Source organism: Anastrepha ludens, chromosome 3, assembly GCF_028408465.1.
Source record: "Anastrepha ludens isolate Willacy chromosome 3, idAnaLude1.1, whole genome shotgun sequence".
NCBI classification, from domain to species: Eukaryota; Metazoa; Arthropoda; class Insecta; order Diptera; family Tephritidae; genus Anastrepha; species Anastrepha ludens.
In genome coordinates this window covers 96,129,160-96,148,037 of record NC_071499.1, presented here as the reverse complement: position 1 = coordinate 96,148,037, position 18,878 = coordinate 96,129,160, and the positions used below count along the sequence as shown (strand labels likewise).

At 34.4% G+C, this 18,878-nt stretch overlaps 1 protein-coding gene and 1 long non-coding RNA gene across 14 annotated transcripts in view; one reads left to right on the top strand and one right to left on the bottom strand.

Moving 5' to 3' along the window:
* Positions 1 to 1,437: 1,437 nt before the first annotated feature.
* On the top strand, positions 1,438 to 3,895 carry LOC128858513 (uncharacterized). Its single transcript, XR_008454020.1, has 3 exons — positions 1,438 to 2,014; positions 2,095 to 2,228; positions 2,416 to 3,895. It is a non-coding gene; the product is annotated as an uncharacterized LOC128858513 (long non-coding RNA).
* A 5,638-nt stretch (positions 3,896 to 9,533) lies between these two features.
* LOC128858510 (uncharacterized) overlaps positions 9,534 to 18,878 on the bottom strand; it is a 55,857-nt gene continuing 46,512 nt past the window's right edge. For 11 of the 13 annotated variants that reach the window (XM_054094868.1, XM_054094862.1, XM_054094873.1 and 8 more), the window contains exons 8-9: positions 18,728 to 18,835; positions 9,534 to 9,957 (exon numbers count right to left, since the gene is read on the bottom strand). In XM_054094868.1, coding sequence (XP_053950843.1) covers positions 9,826 to 9,957; positions 18,728 to 18,835 — 240 coding nt within the window. In that variant the 3' untranslated portion in view covers positions 9,534 to 9,825. Of the gene's footprint in view, positions 9,958 to 10,418; positions 10,915 to 18,727; positions 18,836 to 18,878 lie in introns of all 13 variants that reach the window. The other 2 variants (XR_008454019.1, XR_008454018.1) reach the window with 2 other exon arrangements.

Genomic DNA, 18,878 nt, shown 5'->3' with positions numbered 1-18,878 from the left:
AGGAAGGCCTCCTCTGCGTTGGAAAGATCACATCGAGAAGGACTTGGATTCCCTTCGTATTTCCAACTGGCGCCGATTAGCACGAAAAAGAAACGATTGGCGCACTTTGTTAAACTCAGCTTAAGCGGTTATCGCACCAACCAAGAAAAAGTGAGTGACTGTACTTTGGCAACACTAATTATTCCATTAACTGAAATATTACAATATAGGCCTCTTCTTTTCGCTAAGCATTAGCAAGTGTTATAAATGAACTCATCTTCACAACGCTGGTATAGAGCTGTCTTAAATTAAATGTGTTTGGGAGATAGTGACCGTTTAATGAGGTATTACCATATTCGCTGTAAAATAAGTAAATAAATACAAATACAAAGAGATAGAAAGCATATAATCGTGTATTTAGTAAAATCCGTGTGTAAATATATGAAATTCACTAAACTAAATTACGAGTTTCATTACTTTCGGAATGGATATGAGATATTTTCTCTTTTATACCACTTACATCTCTTGAAACATAATTTATCAATCAAAATGCAAATCTTGTTTTACATCCGACATTGATACTAAACAAATATATATAGTTATAATAACCCTTTGGCATATTTATTTTATTTAAATGTTGTAATTATTCATATAATCCAATGACATTTTATTATTTAAAGTATGATACATCTTGTGGCAACTACTTATTCTAGACGATCTACTACATTATTCTGCTGAATGGAAGCAGCGGACGATAGCTTGAACATCAACTACTTTATGTCAAAACCATATTTCATATGAAACATTCTTAGCCGGTCGTCAAAAAAATGGTCACAGCTGAGATCAGCTGATTTCAAAATGGTTGTATGAAACATTTTATATTTCATAGAAACTTAGAATATTAAAAAGTCTAAACGATGTCGTACTAATTTAAATATTTCCGAATAAAAAGCGTTATTATAGCTAAGAAATATAGTAAAAATATTTGTTATATTGTATAGGTGTAACCATAGAAATTTTAATTTGACATATCAGCCCCGCCGTCAAGTAAAAATATCAAACACTCACACCATCGCACACCTAGGTGCCTGTAAAAAATAGGAAGAAAGAAGAATGCTTTCACTTGTACTCCCCATCTTTGAACTGAGAACCACACCCTTCGAAGTTTTATAGTTTTTAAGTAATTTATTGTTAAAGTTGTGTAATTTAGCGAAAAGTTGGTGTTGTTTGTAAGTCTGCAATATTGTTTGCTTTAGTTTAGAGTTGAGAAACATGTTCGAAAATATAAACAAATAAAATTGAATTTTACAGGAGCATTAAACCTATACGTTCGTGTGGTAAGGATGCATAATAACTCTACCATCACTGAACTGAAATTCTTCATTTCTGTTCATATATTTATTTTCATTTGCAGGCATCCGGCAGCACTGTACTGTTGCCAATTCCAATAAATTTTCATTCTCGTTTAAAATTGGAGAGTGATGATATTGGTAAATACGCTTGCATTTAATTTTCATTGAAATATTTGGCATGCAAGTGTGAAACTAAGTAAAAACACGCCTTCGAGTGTATATTTTGTAAATCTAAGAGAATTTTTGAAAAATATATATTATAATGTGCCAAACTATAGTGAAATTTCCGAGAGCAAATAATTACAAAGTATTTATTTCCGCAATAATTGGGAGTTACAAAGGTTGTTCCTGACTCACTCCCTAACATCTCCACCATGTTTCATTAAATAAGTCATTATACTTTGCATAAAATTGCCCATGTTGCATTATACCAAGCTCTACGCAAGTGTTCCTTTATCAGATAAGCTCCGCGAGCAATCTATTGTAGAAATGCGCGAGAACCGTAATGGCATTGTTATGCCTGGACTAACCGAAACCCAAGTGTCATCAGTTCGAGAAACAACAGACTGTCTTTTGCGTGGCTCATCAGGCCGCGTTGTTGCGGCAACTGCAATGAACGAGCAGTCATCGCGCTCACATGCGATTTTCACTATCACCGTTGAGGCCACCAAGAAAGACGAAATGTACGTATAAGGACAACTAAAAACATCAACTCAAATGCAATTATAAGACTTAATTTAATATTTTTTCCTTTCAAACACAGGAGCACAGTAACTACTTCAAAGTTCCATTTAGTAGATTTGGCTGGTTAAGAACGCTCTAAGAAGACATAAGCTACAGGTGATCGTTTAAGGGAGGGTCTTTTAACTCTGGGAAACGTAATATCGACACTTAGTTGTAAGTAAAAACAATTATAGTCGTGTATTTGTAACGTATGGAAAGAATACTAACGGTTTGTGTAGATAGATTTTATTACTAACAATTCCTTCTATGCTTGTAATCTTTGTATACTTTTTTACTAAAGCAAAAATATTCTATGTACTATACATACATACAAATATTCATATAATCCGTTGCTTTACAGCTGGTCGGCTCTGGTTTTGTCCGCTATCGGGAATCCAAATTGACTCGTTTGTTGCAAGACTCCCTAAGCCTGCGCCAGTCCGACCGACTATAATGTTGCTGAGACTTGACTGAGTACCCTTCGTTGTGCCTACGGTGCGCGTAAAATTAAAAATAAACCGATCGTTAACCAAGATCCACATGTAGCCGAGATTAATCAAGAGTGTCATACAAAAGAAACGTATTGAACTGTTGGCCGCCAATGGGGGAACTAATACAATGAGCAGGTACATTACAAAGCATTGAACTGCTACTGAGAACTCTGACGGTGGAGATGATGTAGATGGCGCACTGTTAGAAGTTCACTCACAAATGTAAGAGCAGGTGTTCTTTATAATCCATCTGAATGTTGGTGAATGCATCAGACGAACATTCAGATGGATTATAAAGAACAGCTGCGTCGTATTCATCGAAAATAAACCTAAAAGAAGAACTTCACCAACGTGTTACCGGTAATAGAAATAAAAATGAATAATAAATACAAGGTGAAGTCCAAAATAAACAAGACTGGTGTCATAAAAATGTTTTTAATGACGCCATATTTTTAATGAGTTAGTGCGTAGGAAGTTACATCCTAGCTGACTAAGTCAGCCTGACTTCCAGTGAAAGCTTGGCGACATTCGGTTCAGTGGAAGCGAAGTTATTACTTCTAAAGTGTCAGTATGTTTGTATCATCGGTACAAGCATGAGTTCGAACAAATAGTCTAAGAGCTGGTAAGCATTTTTAAGCAGGTATTTGAGGCACAATGAAAATCATCTAGAATACTTTTTTATGATATCAGAAACGTAGACCTGGCTAAGCGGGGCTAAACCAACCCTTAAATTAAAAAAAAAAAAATAATAAATTTGGTATGCAAAAAATGTTCTTGAGTTACTTTGAAAATTTAATATGTTAAAATTGAATGTTTGAAAAATAAAAAAAAGAAGCCAGAAACTTTGGCAGGTGATTGCAAAATAATTTTCTAAAAAGTGAAAAAATGTTTTTGAGGCACGTTGAAATTTTTACCACATATTACACTGTGCGACAGTGATATTATACTTTTATGGAGACCTGGCACAACTTGTAGGTATAGTAAAACTAAGAAATATGGTATAGGAGAAATTTCCAATACACCCCCAAAATCTTATTTTATGGTCAAAAAACCGTTTTTCGAAAGGTTGATGTGGACAATCGCTTATAACTTCACTAATTTTAATCCCATTTTCAATTGTTTTTTTTTAGTTCAAAAGAGCAAAAACAAACCTTTCCGATAGTGTGTTGACAATTTTTCTGACAGGATCACTGACGGAAGTATTTGGAATTTTTTGATTTTTTCTCTATTTTTTAAATTTTGACATAATTTTTACGATATTATCCGATATTGAGGATTTTTTTAGTACACTATTATTATACAATAGTAAATTTAATTTTGCGTCGAATGAGCCATATTTGACTGTAATTGAATTAAAATTCATAGAGTTGTATGAGTCTTAAGATTGTTTTTTTTTTTTTTCTAATTTGGTATGTAAGTATAACGTATATAATATACGTACATACAAAATTAGTAAAATAAAATAAGATCTTACAGGTAAAACTCACATAACTCTATGAATTTTCATCCAATTACAATAAAATATAGTTTATTCGACGCAAAATTAAATTTACTATAAGAATAGTGTACTATGATAAAAAAAATCCTCAATATCGGATAATGTCGTAAAAATGATGTCAAAGTTGAAAAAATGGAGAAAAAACAAAAAATTCCAAAAACTTACAACTACAGTCTCGTCAGTTTCAAATTATGAACACACTGTCAAAAAGGCTTGTTTTTGTTGTTTCGGTTTTTTGGCCATAAAATGAGATTTTGGTGGTGTATTGGAAATTTCTCCTTACCATTTTTTTAGTTTCTCTATACCTACAAGTTGTGCTAGGTCTCCATAAAAGTTATTTATAATTTTAAAAAAATATTGCCAAAAAGACAGAGTGTTCTGATGGGACTTTCTACCTGCCAGGTGTTCGACAATATTTTTGTGAGTGCGAGTGAACAGCGCTATGCCTAGACTTAAGTGTGAGTGAGATCGTATATCGGCAGCTCTCTGCTCGAGACTTAAAGTTCCCGTGCTGTTGTCAAATAGTAATTTTGGAGTAAAATTTTTTCATGCTATTTTCCACATATTGCCACATCGAAATGGATTGTGAAAAATTAGTATGTGCGATTTGTGGTAAAAGCAATGAAAAAGTTATCCTTTTTAATGAAAATACCTTAAAAAATGCCATGAAATATTGATTATTCGAAAATTGCATAAATTAAAATACAAAGATGTGGGTTTGCCGTCAAATGTTAACCTCAAAGATGGGTATCGTACACATTGTAACAAACATTTTCTTGCTGTTATGAAAAAATGTTATGTCAACACTTCAAGGGAATCTGATATACGTCAATACATATATTGTAATAATTAGCATTTGTTTATTATCGTAATTTTTTATAAATACAATTTATATATTACCGATATTTCTTTGATAAGAAATTTACAAGATGGCTTTTAAATAAAGCAAAAAAGAATGTACATTATATAGTTTTATATGTATTTTGGAACATATATTTCTTTGTAATAAAGTTTTGCAATAACCACTCGAAATCGTTCAAAGATTTAAAAAACATTTACTAAGAATTTTGTATGTAGCAATTAAAGAAAATAAATTATTCTTTTAACACAATTTGTTTTATTTTCCTAACTATTTATTTCAATTTTAATATTATCAGCAATTTGTTTACGAATTTTGTGGCTCATTCACAGTTGCATTACATTTAAATAAAAAAGTTTTTATTACAGATATTTCATCTTCTAATAATAATTCACTTGCACAAAGTTTGTGTGAAGCATCTGGATCTGAAATCAATGCAGAAATTGGAGACAAAAACACTATTCCATACCCATCGACTACACATTTGAAAAAAATATTTAGCTTCATCAAAACCTCTATATTTTTTGCGGCAAAAGCGCGAAAAAACACCAAGGACAACGACACCGCTTCATGTAAGGCGTTTTTCAATAGGTGCGCTTCAACTGTAATTTGTAAACTTCATTAGTATACATTTCATCATGGAACGCTACACACTTGAGCAACGCTTGCAAATCGTGCAAATTTTTTATGAAAATAATCGTTCTGTTGCTGCTACTTTAATCCAGATTTTTTCCAAAAAATCATCTTCAGTGATGAAGCTCACTTTTGGCTCAATGGCTTTGTCAACAAGTAAAATATGCGTTACTGGGCAGAAAGCAATCCACACGTGATTCATGAGGCACCGTTGCATCCCGAAAAAATCACTGTTTGGTGCGGTTTACATGCCGGCGGCGTAATTGGCCCATATTTTTTCGTTGACGAGAACGATCGCCACGTTACTGTGAATCGAAATCGATACCGCGACATGATAAACAATTATTTTTGGCCGCAATTGAATGGTATGGACTTAGACGACATGTGGTTTCAACAGGACGGGGCCACAAGCCACACAGCACACGCTACAATTGATTTGTTGAAGAGTAAGTTCGATGAGCGCATTATTTCCAGAAATGGACCGGTCGAATGGCCGCCGCGCTCGTGTGATTTGACGCCTCTAGACTATTTTCTTTGGGGCTATGTGAAGTCATTGATCTACAGTAGCAAGCCGGCGACGATTTGTGAGCTCAGAGCCAATATTGAACGCGAAATTGCTGGAATTTCGGCCGATTTATGCAAAAGAGTGGTCGAAAATTGGGTTCGACGATTGGACTTCGTAAAACGTGCACGCGATGGTCATGCAAAAGAAATCGAATTTCATACTTAAATGTATATGTTCAAACTCGGTAATAAAAAAAAAAAATTAGTTAAAAAAGTCAAACCGTTTGTGTTTTATTCAAAAAAAAAAATTGAAGCGCTCTTACTGAAAAACGCTTTATTAAATAAAAAAGCTCTAATAAATTCTTTAGCAGAGTATAAAGAATTCATCGAGGAATCTGAAGTTTACAAAAAAATACAAAGCTCCGAGAACTTCAGTGGTCACAGGCTTTGTCGGAAAGAGTATTTTAACAAATTACGAGAGTATGAAAAAAACCGCAAACAAATTTTCATTAAAATTTAGAATTGCATAAAGAAGCTTTCGAAGAAATTTGTAACTTTATTGATATACATATATGTATGTCATCGAAAACAATTATTCCACTTTTTAACTACAATATGTAATAACTATGTAAGTCAAAGCCATGAAAGGAAAATGTTTTGCGTCCGTAGAGGCCATCCAAAAGGCTTGTACCGACATCCTGAAGAACATTTCGGTCAATGACCTGAAACACTCTTTCGAAAAGCTTTTAGATCGCGCAAAACAGTGTATCGAGGTCAGTGGGGACTATTTTGAATAAATAAACTCGAAATTATCAGAATAAAAAGCTCCGGTCGTTTCTATTTTAGCTCAGTCTTGTTTATTTTGGACTTCACCTAGTATATTGAGAAAAAGTATGATGAATTGTTGAATAACTCGTATCAAGAGAAAGTATATAACGAGTAATGTGAATCAGCAAAGGACAGTCGTAACGAAACCAAATTATATCTGGATTGAGATTATAGAAATGATGTTAATGAAGCAGCTGACTAAACGCTCTCAGTGCAATGTAGTTACCGGTTCTCTTCGGCCATCTAACGGCAGGTTCAGGAAACTTGCTGTGTGAGGATTTTATTCTGATGCAGTATTTAGAACGTAATTGTGCCACCGTAACACGGTTTCACGAGGAAGCTGAAGCTCTCGTCTGTTATGGATCCTGGTATGGACTCCAGAAGAAAAGAATTGACTCTTGGTGCATGTAGTATATAAGTAAGAACCGTCAGGTATATAAGTAAGAACCGAACGGTCTAAAATATTATATAATAGTAGTATTCCGTAAAAGCGTATAACGAATATTTATATGATATACAGGGTGCATACGGTGTTTGAGGACATGCATATATATGAAACCATTATTTTTCTTTTTTGTTCTTTTTCAGATAAGACATGGAGGACTACAACTTATCTCAAGAAATGAATAAGAGACACGAAGTTAAGGGACCCGTTCATTCGTTCGTAAGGTTCACCCTGAAGCATCGGCCGAATCTATTGCAAAACGCAAGGTACAGGAGGAGACTGTCCGATCTGCAGACTTTATTCAATAAGTGCAAGAAATCATTAACGAGGACCAGTGTTGCCAACGCCAATAAATCTGAGTCGCTAGGACCAATATCAAAAGTCGCTAGAAAGTCGCTAACTTCATTAGGGGCGGATCCTAAATTTCAATCTGAGAGATGCACAAGAGGCCAGCTGCGGACTTAAAATTTTTAGATGAATAATAATTAAACCAGTAATACCAACTCTACTGAAATCAACGGAAGTTAGTTTCAATCTCCTGAAATACTGTTTTTTTTATTATGATTCGATAAATCTACTAAATTTTCTAACGCTTTGTTAATTTGTGTCTGAAAAACATTCGTATCTTTAAAATATCATTGGAAAGCATCAGTGATTCAAGAAATGGATTCAAATGGAAATTTACTATATTATTATTAATTAAAGTCTTGAAATGGATTTATAAAATATATTTAAGCATAGTAAAGAAAAAGTGGCATAAAAAAGCTACGCTTTAAGGGGGAACACCACTGTGACAGCCAAAGAAATAAGTGATTTTTTTTAGGGGGAAAATGAAGGAGTTCGTTAATCGGATTTTTTTTTTATTTAATTAAGTGTCCATTAAAGATTGTCATCCTAAATTTTTATGGAAAAATATTAATTTATAAAAATTTTATCTGTAGTCAGTAAATTGTTACTCTAGAGTATGGAAGGTAAAGGGCATTCACGGGTAATCAAGTTGACAGAAAAGTATCTATTGCCTAAATCCGTTTTAATTTGTTCTCCAAAAGTCGCCAGATAAGTCGCTAAATCATTTTTGTCGTCAAAACTTTTTTTTTGTCGCCAAGACTCAAGCAAAAGTCGTCAATTCTAGCGACAAAGTCGCTAAATTGGCAACACTGACGAGGACCCTTCAAAATCAATGCGGGCATTTGTAATGGAGTTTAATGTTTCTGAGGGTCTTATCCGAAGCCGCAGAAATGACAGATGGCTATGTTCCAATCCTCTAATCCAATCGTGTTGTCATGTACACGAAGTTTCCACCCACTATTATGATTTGAAATGTTGTGAGCAACGGAGCACATGTCATGCCATCACACTCAAGGATTTCGAGTGAGTTCTGCTATATTAATCGAGGTTCTAGAGACTGTAGTGAAACCTTGGATTGATAGTGTATGCGGTGACAACCCATACATCTTTCAGCAATACTCTGCTCCTTCACACAAAGCGATGGCGACGCAAGATTGGATGGCTGAAAAATTTCATCGCCACATAACAGCGAACTTATGGTCATTTAACTCCCAGACCTTATCCACCTGGATTACTACGTATGGGGCTTAGTTAAGCATGAAACCAATAAACATCCTCATAACTCCATTTATTCTCTGAAGGCTGTAATTAATACCGTTTTGATCAATATGAATAAGGAGCATTTGATTTAGGCATACAATCGTTTCCTAATTAGGTTATTGCAGCTAATGGGAATTTTATTGAATGATTTTAATAGGTACATAATGAGTTAATGTTGTGTAAAAACTTAATGACGTTTCATTAAATTTTGTCCAAAATAAAAGCTAATTAGTTTCTCTCTCAAGTTGTTCTCAAATACCGTACGCACCCTCTATAACTATAATATAAAACAGACTAGTGAACGCTTCTAGTCCTGAACTTCGTTCATTAGGTTCCTTGCCGCGATTGTTCTCAGCTTGTTTTAGTCTTTAGAGCTTGGGTAAGTTCTCACGTGGTTCGGCAAGTTTTAGGCTGTGGGGTTTAAGCTGCAATTGTTGTCGATACAGTTATGCTTCAGTGAAACTAGCTGTTCTTTACCTTAAAATGATTTTTATATTTATGCATTAATATTTTTATGTATATTTAATTTTCTATTTTTATTGGTTTGCTTTTATAAATACATATGTAGGTATGTGTATGTTTTTACAAGTAAGTTAACGGCCGTCTGATTACATAGATTACAAAAATCTTAGTTTATATTTAATATTTAATTTCCCTTCACTTAAAGGAATGCAACCATTTTGTGCTATCTAAGACGCATTTAAAAAAATAACTGTGACACACAAAAACATAATATGGCTACATATACCAAATTTACGTGGGGAGTAGATATGTATATATAATTTAGATTATGAAAAAACAAAAAAAACAAATACTGAAATTTAAATAAACATAATATTTTTTTACATTAAAACATGCACTCAAATCATTTTGCTTCATCGCTCTGATATACTTTCATTTCCCTTTTAGAGTGAATAGCGTGTGCTATCGTCCGGTTTCACCTCAACTGGTATAGCCTTGACAATGAAACGTCTGCGATCAAGCAGAGAAGTCGAACTGGAACTGGAACTTCCTGTGCTGCTGCCATCATCAATGGGCTGTTTGGAGGAAAAGTTAGGAAATGCATGAGGAATTATCAGCAAGTCATAGATATTTAGAAATTCATTTATTAACTATTATTATGAACATATAAAGCATAATTTGGAAAAAGAGTTACAGAGCTAGCTAGTGGAAATGCATACAATATGTAACTGTTAATACGTATTAGTTCGCTGTTTCATTGCCAATTGTTTGTGCGTGACTATTTGAGTATTTATCAACTATATTAGAACTTATATTTATAAAGTTAATTTAGTATTCACGGGGGAAATGTTAATGGTGTTTTAGAGTTATTGCACCTTGTACATACTTATACATATGCATGTATACATATATGTAGAGCTGTATGCAGTTTTTACAATACATACATACATACATATGTGTATATTAGAAGAAGTTAAAGGAAGGAAAATGCGTTTGAAAGTGGAAAGCTCAAAAAACCACATAAAATTGTACTCACATAAGTTAGCGAAAAAATATGTCATTACTTTAAGACAAAAATCATGTAAAACGCCTTAAACAAGTAGTAAATTACAGTTTCCATTTAGAACGTGAATCACAAGTGCTAATTAAGTCCATTTAAATACCTATTAAGTTCATACACACCTAAGTGTTGTATGTAAATGTGTGTGCATGTAAGTATTGCACAATTTACAGTTGTATATGCATACATACGTATGTATGTATGCAGCTAAAAAAGTTTATTATAATCGCTTTAGTTTGCCATGCAATAATTATTTTAATTTATCTTCAAAAATCACATTTCAGAATTTTGCTTAGAAAGGTTTTAAACGTATTTTACGTATTTTTTATGTATAAGCACATATGCGCATATGTAGGTATATAGTGCTTTAGCTTCTTAAGTTATATCGCTTTTGTATTATATTTTTGGCGTGATTTCTTAGTGCGTTCTACATATTTGAAATAATCTACGCGACGTATTCGACCTGGTTTATCTAAAACGAAATTAAAAAAAAAAAAATAAACAAACATAAACATTTTTTTAATTAAGAGTTAAAAGTCTTTGTGATAAAGCAGATGAGTAAAATTTTTATGAGTTTCTCTGAGTCATGACTTTAATGTTGTAAGTAGGACTGTGGGTTTATTCGATTAATCGCGGAAGTTGAATAAGCAATATTTCTTTAATATCTCATTCAATTAATCAAGATTTTGACTATTCGAGCAACTTTCATTTTATTCATGTTGATAGTTTGAGCGGAGAACTTTGCGATTATTTTTTTTTATAAAAGAAATAAAAATTTAATTGGCTATTAAGAAGGGCTCTTAAAATTACTCAAATAATCTGTTATTCGGTTAACCAAATAGTCGGACAGCATTCACTATCACGGTTATTAACCGTTTTATGACATAATAGTCGCACCCTTCCAACTAATCGAACAATGAGGTTTATCTATTTTTCGAATATATATGTATATACTATATATATATTTATATATTTATATATATAGCGTTTTTCAATAGGTGCGCTTCAACTTTTTTCCGATAGGGCGGGCGAACGACGCGTATATAGTATACATTTCATCATGGAACGCTACACACTTGAGCAACGATTGCAAATCATTGAATTTTATTATAAAAATGTGTGTTCTGTTAAGAAAGTTTAAAGTCGAAAAATCATCTTCAGTGATGAAGCTCACTTTTGGCTCAATGGCTTTGTCAACAAGTAAAATATGCGTTACTGGGCAGAAAGCAATCCACACGTGATTCATGAGGCACCGTTGCATCCCGAAAAAATCACTGTTTGGTGCGGTTTACATGCCGGCGGCGTAATTGGTCCATATTTTTTCGTTGACGAGAGAGAGGACGATCGCCACGTTACTGTGAATGGAAATCGATACCGCGACATGATAAGCGATTATTTTTGGCCGCAATTGAATGGTATGGACTTAGACGACATGTGGTTTTAACAGGACGTGGTCACAAGCCACACAGCACACGCTACAATTGATTTGTTGAAGAGTAAGTTCGATGAGCGCATTATTTCCAGAAATGGACCGGTCGAATGGCCGCCGCGCTCGTGTGATTTGACGCCTCTAGACTATTTTCTTTGGGGTTATGTGAAGTCATTGGTCTACAGTAACAAGCCGGCGACGATTTGTGAGCTCAGAGCCAATATTGAACGCGAAATTGCTGGAATTTTGGCCGATTTATGCAAAAGAGTGGTCGAAAATTGGGTTCAACGATTGGACTTCGTAAAACGTGCACGCGGTGGTCATGCAAAAGAAATCGAATTTCATACTTAAATGTATATGTTCAAACTCGATAATAAAAAAAAAAATTAGTTAAAAAAGTCAAACCGTTTGTGTTTTATTCAAAAAAAAAAGTTGAAGCGCTCTTACTGAAAAACGCTTTACAAAAGAAATCATTTCGCAAGCAAAACCTTGATGGCTTAATTTCCAGTAATATGCTACCATTGTCAATTGCGTCTTTGAATGGTTTCAAGAAGTTTATGAATGTGTAGGAGCTTGACTTCAAAACTTCGTAGTATTCGAATAACTAAGACCCAACGGTCGTTAGCGTTCGACTATTCGAAAAACTATAATTTTATTCGCCTAATATGGGCGGACGCCGTAGCCGAAAGGTTGGTGCGTGACTACCATTCGGAATTCACAGAAAGAACGTTGGTTCGAATCTCGGTGAAACAATGGCAGGCAATGGCAAACCTCTGAGTGTATTTCTGCCATGAAAAAAAGCTCTTCATAAAAATATCTGCCATTCGGAGTCGGCTTGAAACTGTAGGTCCCTCCATTTGTGAAACAACATCAAGACGCACACCACAAATAGGAGGAGGAGCTCGGCCAAACACCCAAAAATGGTGTGCGCGCTAATTAATATATATATACAGGGCCCGCCATCTATCGTTACGGATTTGAACTAGGTATTATTTGAAGAATGGTAACACTTAGCTGTCATCTGATTTGACAGAAAATTAGTTTTATTCTTCCGCTGAACGAAAATGGTTGTGTATACGCTCAAAGAACGCTGGGAAATATTGCGACATTACTTTGAAAATCATGGTAATGTTGCAGAATGTGTACGAAAAAGACTTTTACCGAAAAATCATCTTTTCGGATGAAGCTCATTTCCATCTCGGCGGGTATGTTAACAAGCAAAATTGCCGCTTTTGGGGCTCAGAAAACCCGCACGTACTCGAAGAAAAGCCGATGCATTCACAACGAGTCACTGTTTGGTGCGGACGTTGATCGAGAGGCATCATTGGTCCATTTTTCTTCGAAAATGAGCGAGGAGTGGTCGTAACCGTCAATGGAGAGCGTTACCGGGCCATGTTGAACGAATTTTTGTTCCGAGAAATTGAAGAGGAGGATATTGGTGGGATTTGGTTCCAACAAGATGGCGCTACTTGCCACACAGCGAATGCTACGATCAATCTTTTGCGCACTGTCTTCGAAGATCGCATTATCAGCCGAAATTCTGATATCGTTTGGCCGCTTCGGAGCTGCGATTTGACGCCGTTGGATTATTATCTTTGGGGTGCCAGCAAAGACCAGTGTTATGCCAACAAACCAGCAACAATTGATGCACTGCAGACCAACATACGCGATGTCATAGCTGAAATACAGCCGCATACAATCGAAAATGTGTTGAAAAATTGGACCGATCGTATGGGATGGTGCATGGCTAGCCGAGGCAGCCATATGAATGAAGTTGTGTTCCATCATTAACCGGAAGGATTGTACTTCAAAATAAAAAAAAAACAGTTTGGAAAAATATTGAGTAGTTTCTTTTTTATAGCATTTTTAATTCCGTAAAGTTATATGGCGGACCCTGTATATACCTATATAATATGGTATTCGAATAGATCGAGTAATCGATTAATCGAATAGTAAGAGTTATAGTAGAAGTTTTAGTTATAATGAGTATTGAATTGAGAATTTCGATTAACCAAAACCATAATTATTCAAAATTAAATGCATTAATTGAGTAACTAAAGTGACGATTAATGAACGTATTCGCCGCATGACCCTTGTTTTAGGTATTTTACACGAATTATTGAACAAATGAACGCAATGTATGTTTATACGTAATGTATGTTTATATGTGTATTATACGTACATATGTATTAGAATTAGTTTTATGAAGCTAAATGTAGAGCCTCGTGATTTTTTGTTACTTGCAGATGTATAAAAATCTATAGCGATAAAGTAAATTGTTAGTTTAACATTTTTAACGCGTACAATTATTTTTTATTTTCTAGAAACGAGCACTTTCGTGTGTATACCCACAGATAAAATTACGACTCATAAATGTACTCAACCTGTTTTCCTAATTTACAAAATTTCGCTTATGCAGTTTTCAAGTTTGTTTCAATATGTTTTATTAATTTGTATGAGCATTTTACATAAGTAAATATGTCTTTATACATAGTATTAATACTGTTTATTACCATACACCCGATTTTTTTCTTTAAATACCTCAATTAAAATATATGAATATGCACTTATATGTATATACCAATATTATGTATTAACGACACCTTTATTGTCATATAAACTAAATGCTCCATCACCGTATACATATATTTTATAATTTTTATGTTTTCAATACTTCTATATCAACATGCTTCTGTTTAAGTTTTAATGCATAAGTATCTATATATATGTACATATATGTAAGTAATTATATAAGTGACTCTTATATCGTAAACGCAGCTCCTTAAATCGTGACTATCTTAAAAAGTACAAGGGAACGTAACTAAATTTAAATAAATCGTTTTCCTTTCTATACCGAATGCAAATGTTAACTCTATTATGTGTATCAAATTAATCAACAGGGAGAAGGAATTTGATTTTCGAATGTCTGTCTGACTGTCTGCCCATTCAACTATCCAACTGTATATTCGGCCACCAAAACTTCTAAAAGTAAAACGTTCAACCACTTCTCAAGTAGTAGCATTTTTCAAAATGTGACACTTTTCAAACAACATTTGTTATCTGACCAAAATATATTCCTTTTTAAAAATTGAAAAAAAAAAAGAAATCAAACCACTTCACCCTTCCGAATATACTCGTTCATAAGTATATATGTATAGCTATATAGCTATACAGCTATGGGCAGAGAAATAGCTCACTTATAGTGTCCTCTATATGAATTGTTATTTCTTAATAGATTAACTGATATTCGTACATATTTGTATGCCAATATTATGCTACGAATCACAATATCGGTTAATAGGTCAAGTTAACTATTTTCCAGTTCCATTTCAATCATTAAAAAAGAAAATTTTCTCTCTTAATTCTTGTTTGTTATAATTGCAAATATAATTATTTCTTTTAAAATCGTTACTCTTAGCCACTCTGGTCTTTCGCAAATGCCAATAGAAGCAAAAAGGTAAAACGCTTACGGACGAAACTAAAATTAATAAGATTGGTCCTGATGGGAAGACTTTTATTCATAGGAGAAACATGCCAGAAGCCCCGGCATACAACAAAGACCGTAAGTACGGTGAAGATAACTTGAAAGTTTGAGCATTATTTTCTGGAAATGGAGTTGGCCAAAAGGTGAGAATAAAAGCCTATATGGATAAGTTTGCTAATATTGATAGTCGCAAAAACGCGATTGAGACATAAACCTTCGAGTCCATGTCACTAAATTGGGAATTTATGCATGTTAACGACTCCAATCATACAGCAAAAGTGGTAAAAATTGACTTTACAAAGAAAAAATTGCAGTTCTGGATTGGCCAGCGCAAAGCCTCGACCTAAACTCCATTGAAAATCTGTGGAATGGTAATAAGGTTAAGATTGGGTTAAACAATTTAAAAATACCAATGAACTATGGCAAGGAGTACAGGAAGCATGGAACTCGTAGGTGCGAATCAGTTTAAAAAATTATGGATACTCATCAGAATACTAAACCAGTAAGTAATTAACCCTTTCGCTACTGCTGGGACACTGATATCCCACAGCATTTTCACTTCACCCTGAAACTTGCAATTTTCATGGAAACTCAACCAAAATGTCCTAATCAGTAGCTGCGAACAATACCTTCAATATACCGTTATCCGCATTCCACACTGTTTCAATCGTGTTTAGTTTTGATCAGTTGTTTGTGAGCAGTCGCTAATATTGCATCAAATTTACGCGTAATTTTGGTGAAATAATACGTATTTTTATAAGAAGTGTTAATTTTTCTAAAGAAAAATATTTCCCTTTTACTGGTAAGTACAAATATATATTTTAATAAGAGTTTTGAGAAAAATATTCAGCGAAAATTAATTTTGGGATGCATGTGTCCCAGCAGGGCTTTATATGGGGGCATATATGTCCCAGCAGTACGTTGTACATAATGTATCACACAGCTAATTTTTTTATTTTTGCAACTTCGTAGACAGCAAAAATGTCGAAATTAAATCGCGATCAAATTAGTGCATTACTTTAAGAAGATGAAGATGAATCCATGGAATCAGGAACTGATTTTAGTGACGAAAGTGATGATATTTATAGTCCTGAGTTAGATAAAACCACTGGCAATGACGATTCTTCCAGCGATTTAGAGGAGACCGGATTGAGTGACGAGAATGGTGGCATAGACGATCAACCTGCACGAGGTGAGGAAGACTCAGGCACGGTTATTTGGAGCACACCGAATGAGTCGTTTGTTTCAAGAAAATCAGTTAGTAACCACCGCGAATGCAAAATTGCAGTAAATATTGGGCGCCACTCAACCCCCTACGAAATTTTTCGCAAATTGTTTCCAAGAAGCATATCTTTGTACATTGCCCAAGCAATATATGCCACTCAAGCCAGTGAATCGGGGCATCAAAATTTGGCTTCGCTGCGATTCTTTGACTGGAGACACCTATGACACGAGTATCTATTGTGGAAAAGAAGAATCTGTCCTTGTCTAACCCTGGCGTGACACTTTGCTTTGATCGTTTTTTCACCACTGTTAATCTTATTAACAACATACAATATCCAGCTTTAGGAACATTCATGTCCAACTGGAAGAATGTTCCGAAAATACCAGAAAAATTGCAGCGAGGCGAAGCTATTTTCAAAGTTAATTCGGCGGGTACGAAGTCAAACTAAAACCCTTTAATTAATTTTTTAAGTAACTTTCTTGATAGCAGGTACCATAGCGGTAAAATGGCAGGACGTCAAAGAGGTAATGCTGCTCAGTAACTACCACACTCTGAATTGAGCACTGTTAGACGCAAAATGAAAGATGGAACTAAGGCAGAGTTTCCATGCCCTGACATCGTAAAGACGTACCGCGCAATAATGGGCGGTGTGGACTTGGCAGATCAAATGTCGGGATTGTATGATAAAAACAGAAAATCAAATAAATGGTGGAAAAAAGTATTTTATCGTGGCATGATGATGGCTGCTGTAAACACTTGGGTTATATATTCGGAGCTGAATAGGAAGAAACCTGCCTTCTTACCAGTGCTGGTCGAGATTGCTGAGTCGCTAATTGAAAAAGGAAAGGAATCTACCGTATATAAACGATCCCGTCGGTCTGGAAGATCATCGAATAGGTATAAATCAATGACAAATGTGGGGGATCATTTACTCATAGAACAGTCTAAAAGACGTCGGTGTGTAGCATGCGCCAACCGAAAAGTCGAGAAAAGAACAAAAATTATTTGCCGGGCTTGTAATTTGCCATTCTGTATACAATGTTTTGCTTCATCACATTCATAAAATAAATTAAAGTACAAATCATATGTTATTCCCAAAAAAATGTTTCTACTTTCTAGGTGTAGTTTGTACCCTGTTGGGACAAATATATCCCATTTTTAAATACTGTTGGGACACATATGTCCCACCTCAAAATACGTTATCTACATAAGTTACAATCTTCATCTGGTTTCTATGCCCATAAAGTACCAATGGGTATCCAAAAATTCAAAAATAAAGTTTGAACAAATCCCCTGTAAAAGTCGGAGCGAAAGGGTTAAATAAACAAATTTTACCAATTTGAAATAACAAATTTCTGTTTTCCTTGCAGATCGATGAAAATTCCCATTTTTCGTTCACGTTATAATTATATGTAGGTATTGAATTACTATTTATTGTGCGTTTTTGTTTCGATAATACTAAAATAAAACTATAGATTTGTGCAAAAATAACTGTTTTACTAATAATCATCATTGTGTGTTTTAGTATTGTGGGGAAGTGCGCTATTTCTCTCTCCATAGCTGTATATAATAAATAAAATGTTACGTTTTGGGTTCTAGCAAATCTGCAGTGAAAATTGTAATTAACGGTATAGATCAATAACTTTGACTTCAATGGAATTCTTTATTATGACACTTCTTGATAGTGTTTATATGTATTTTATGTTTAATGGGCTCTTGAAGACTTCCACCTATATGTAAATATTTGTGAAATTTGTTAATACTCGTAGTTCAATTACAGTTGGAAAGACTTGGATTTACATCCGGTTAAGTACAGTTTCTTGAGCAGAATTCCTCAAAGTTTGTGAAAGTGTTTAATGCTGTTAGAATAACAACTAGACGGGCTCGCGTTTGGATAAGGCTTTGCCGCTGTCACTCCAGCAACATTCCTCAATATGTTTATGAATACTTTTTAATTTATGATTTTTTTTTTTCAAATTTAGTATGCAACGTTGAGTTAAAATTATTTCACCCCTCGGGTATAAAAACTTGATTGAAACCATTATTATATACATATGTATGTGTCTCTATTGGATTTACTTTGCATGTTAGATTCCAATCCATAAATTTTCTTGATAATAAAAGTAGTTCTACGGCTGAGTACTCACATCGATGCAAGCACATTGACTTTCGTCAAATATTGTGCCGGTCGTGCACGACTGGCTATCACGGCAGACACATCGGCAGGCTGTTTCATCCCAGTATTTGTGCTCTTGCTGAAAATTATGTTACAGTTAGGAAAGACAAAAGCTAGATAAC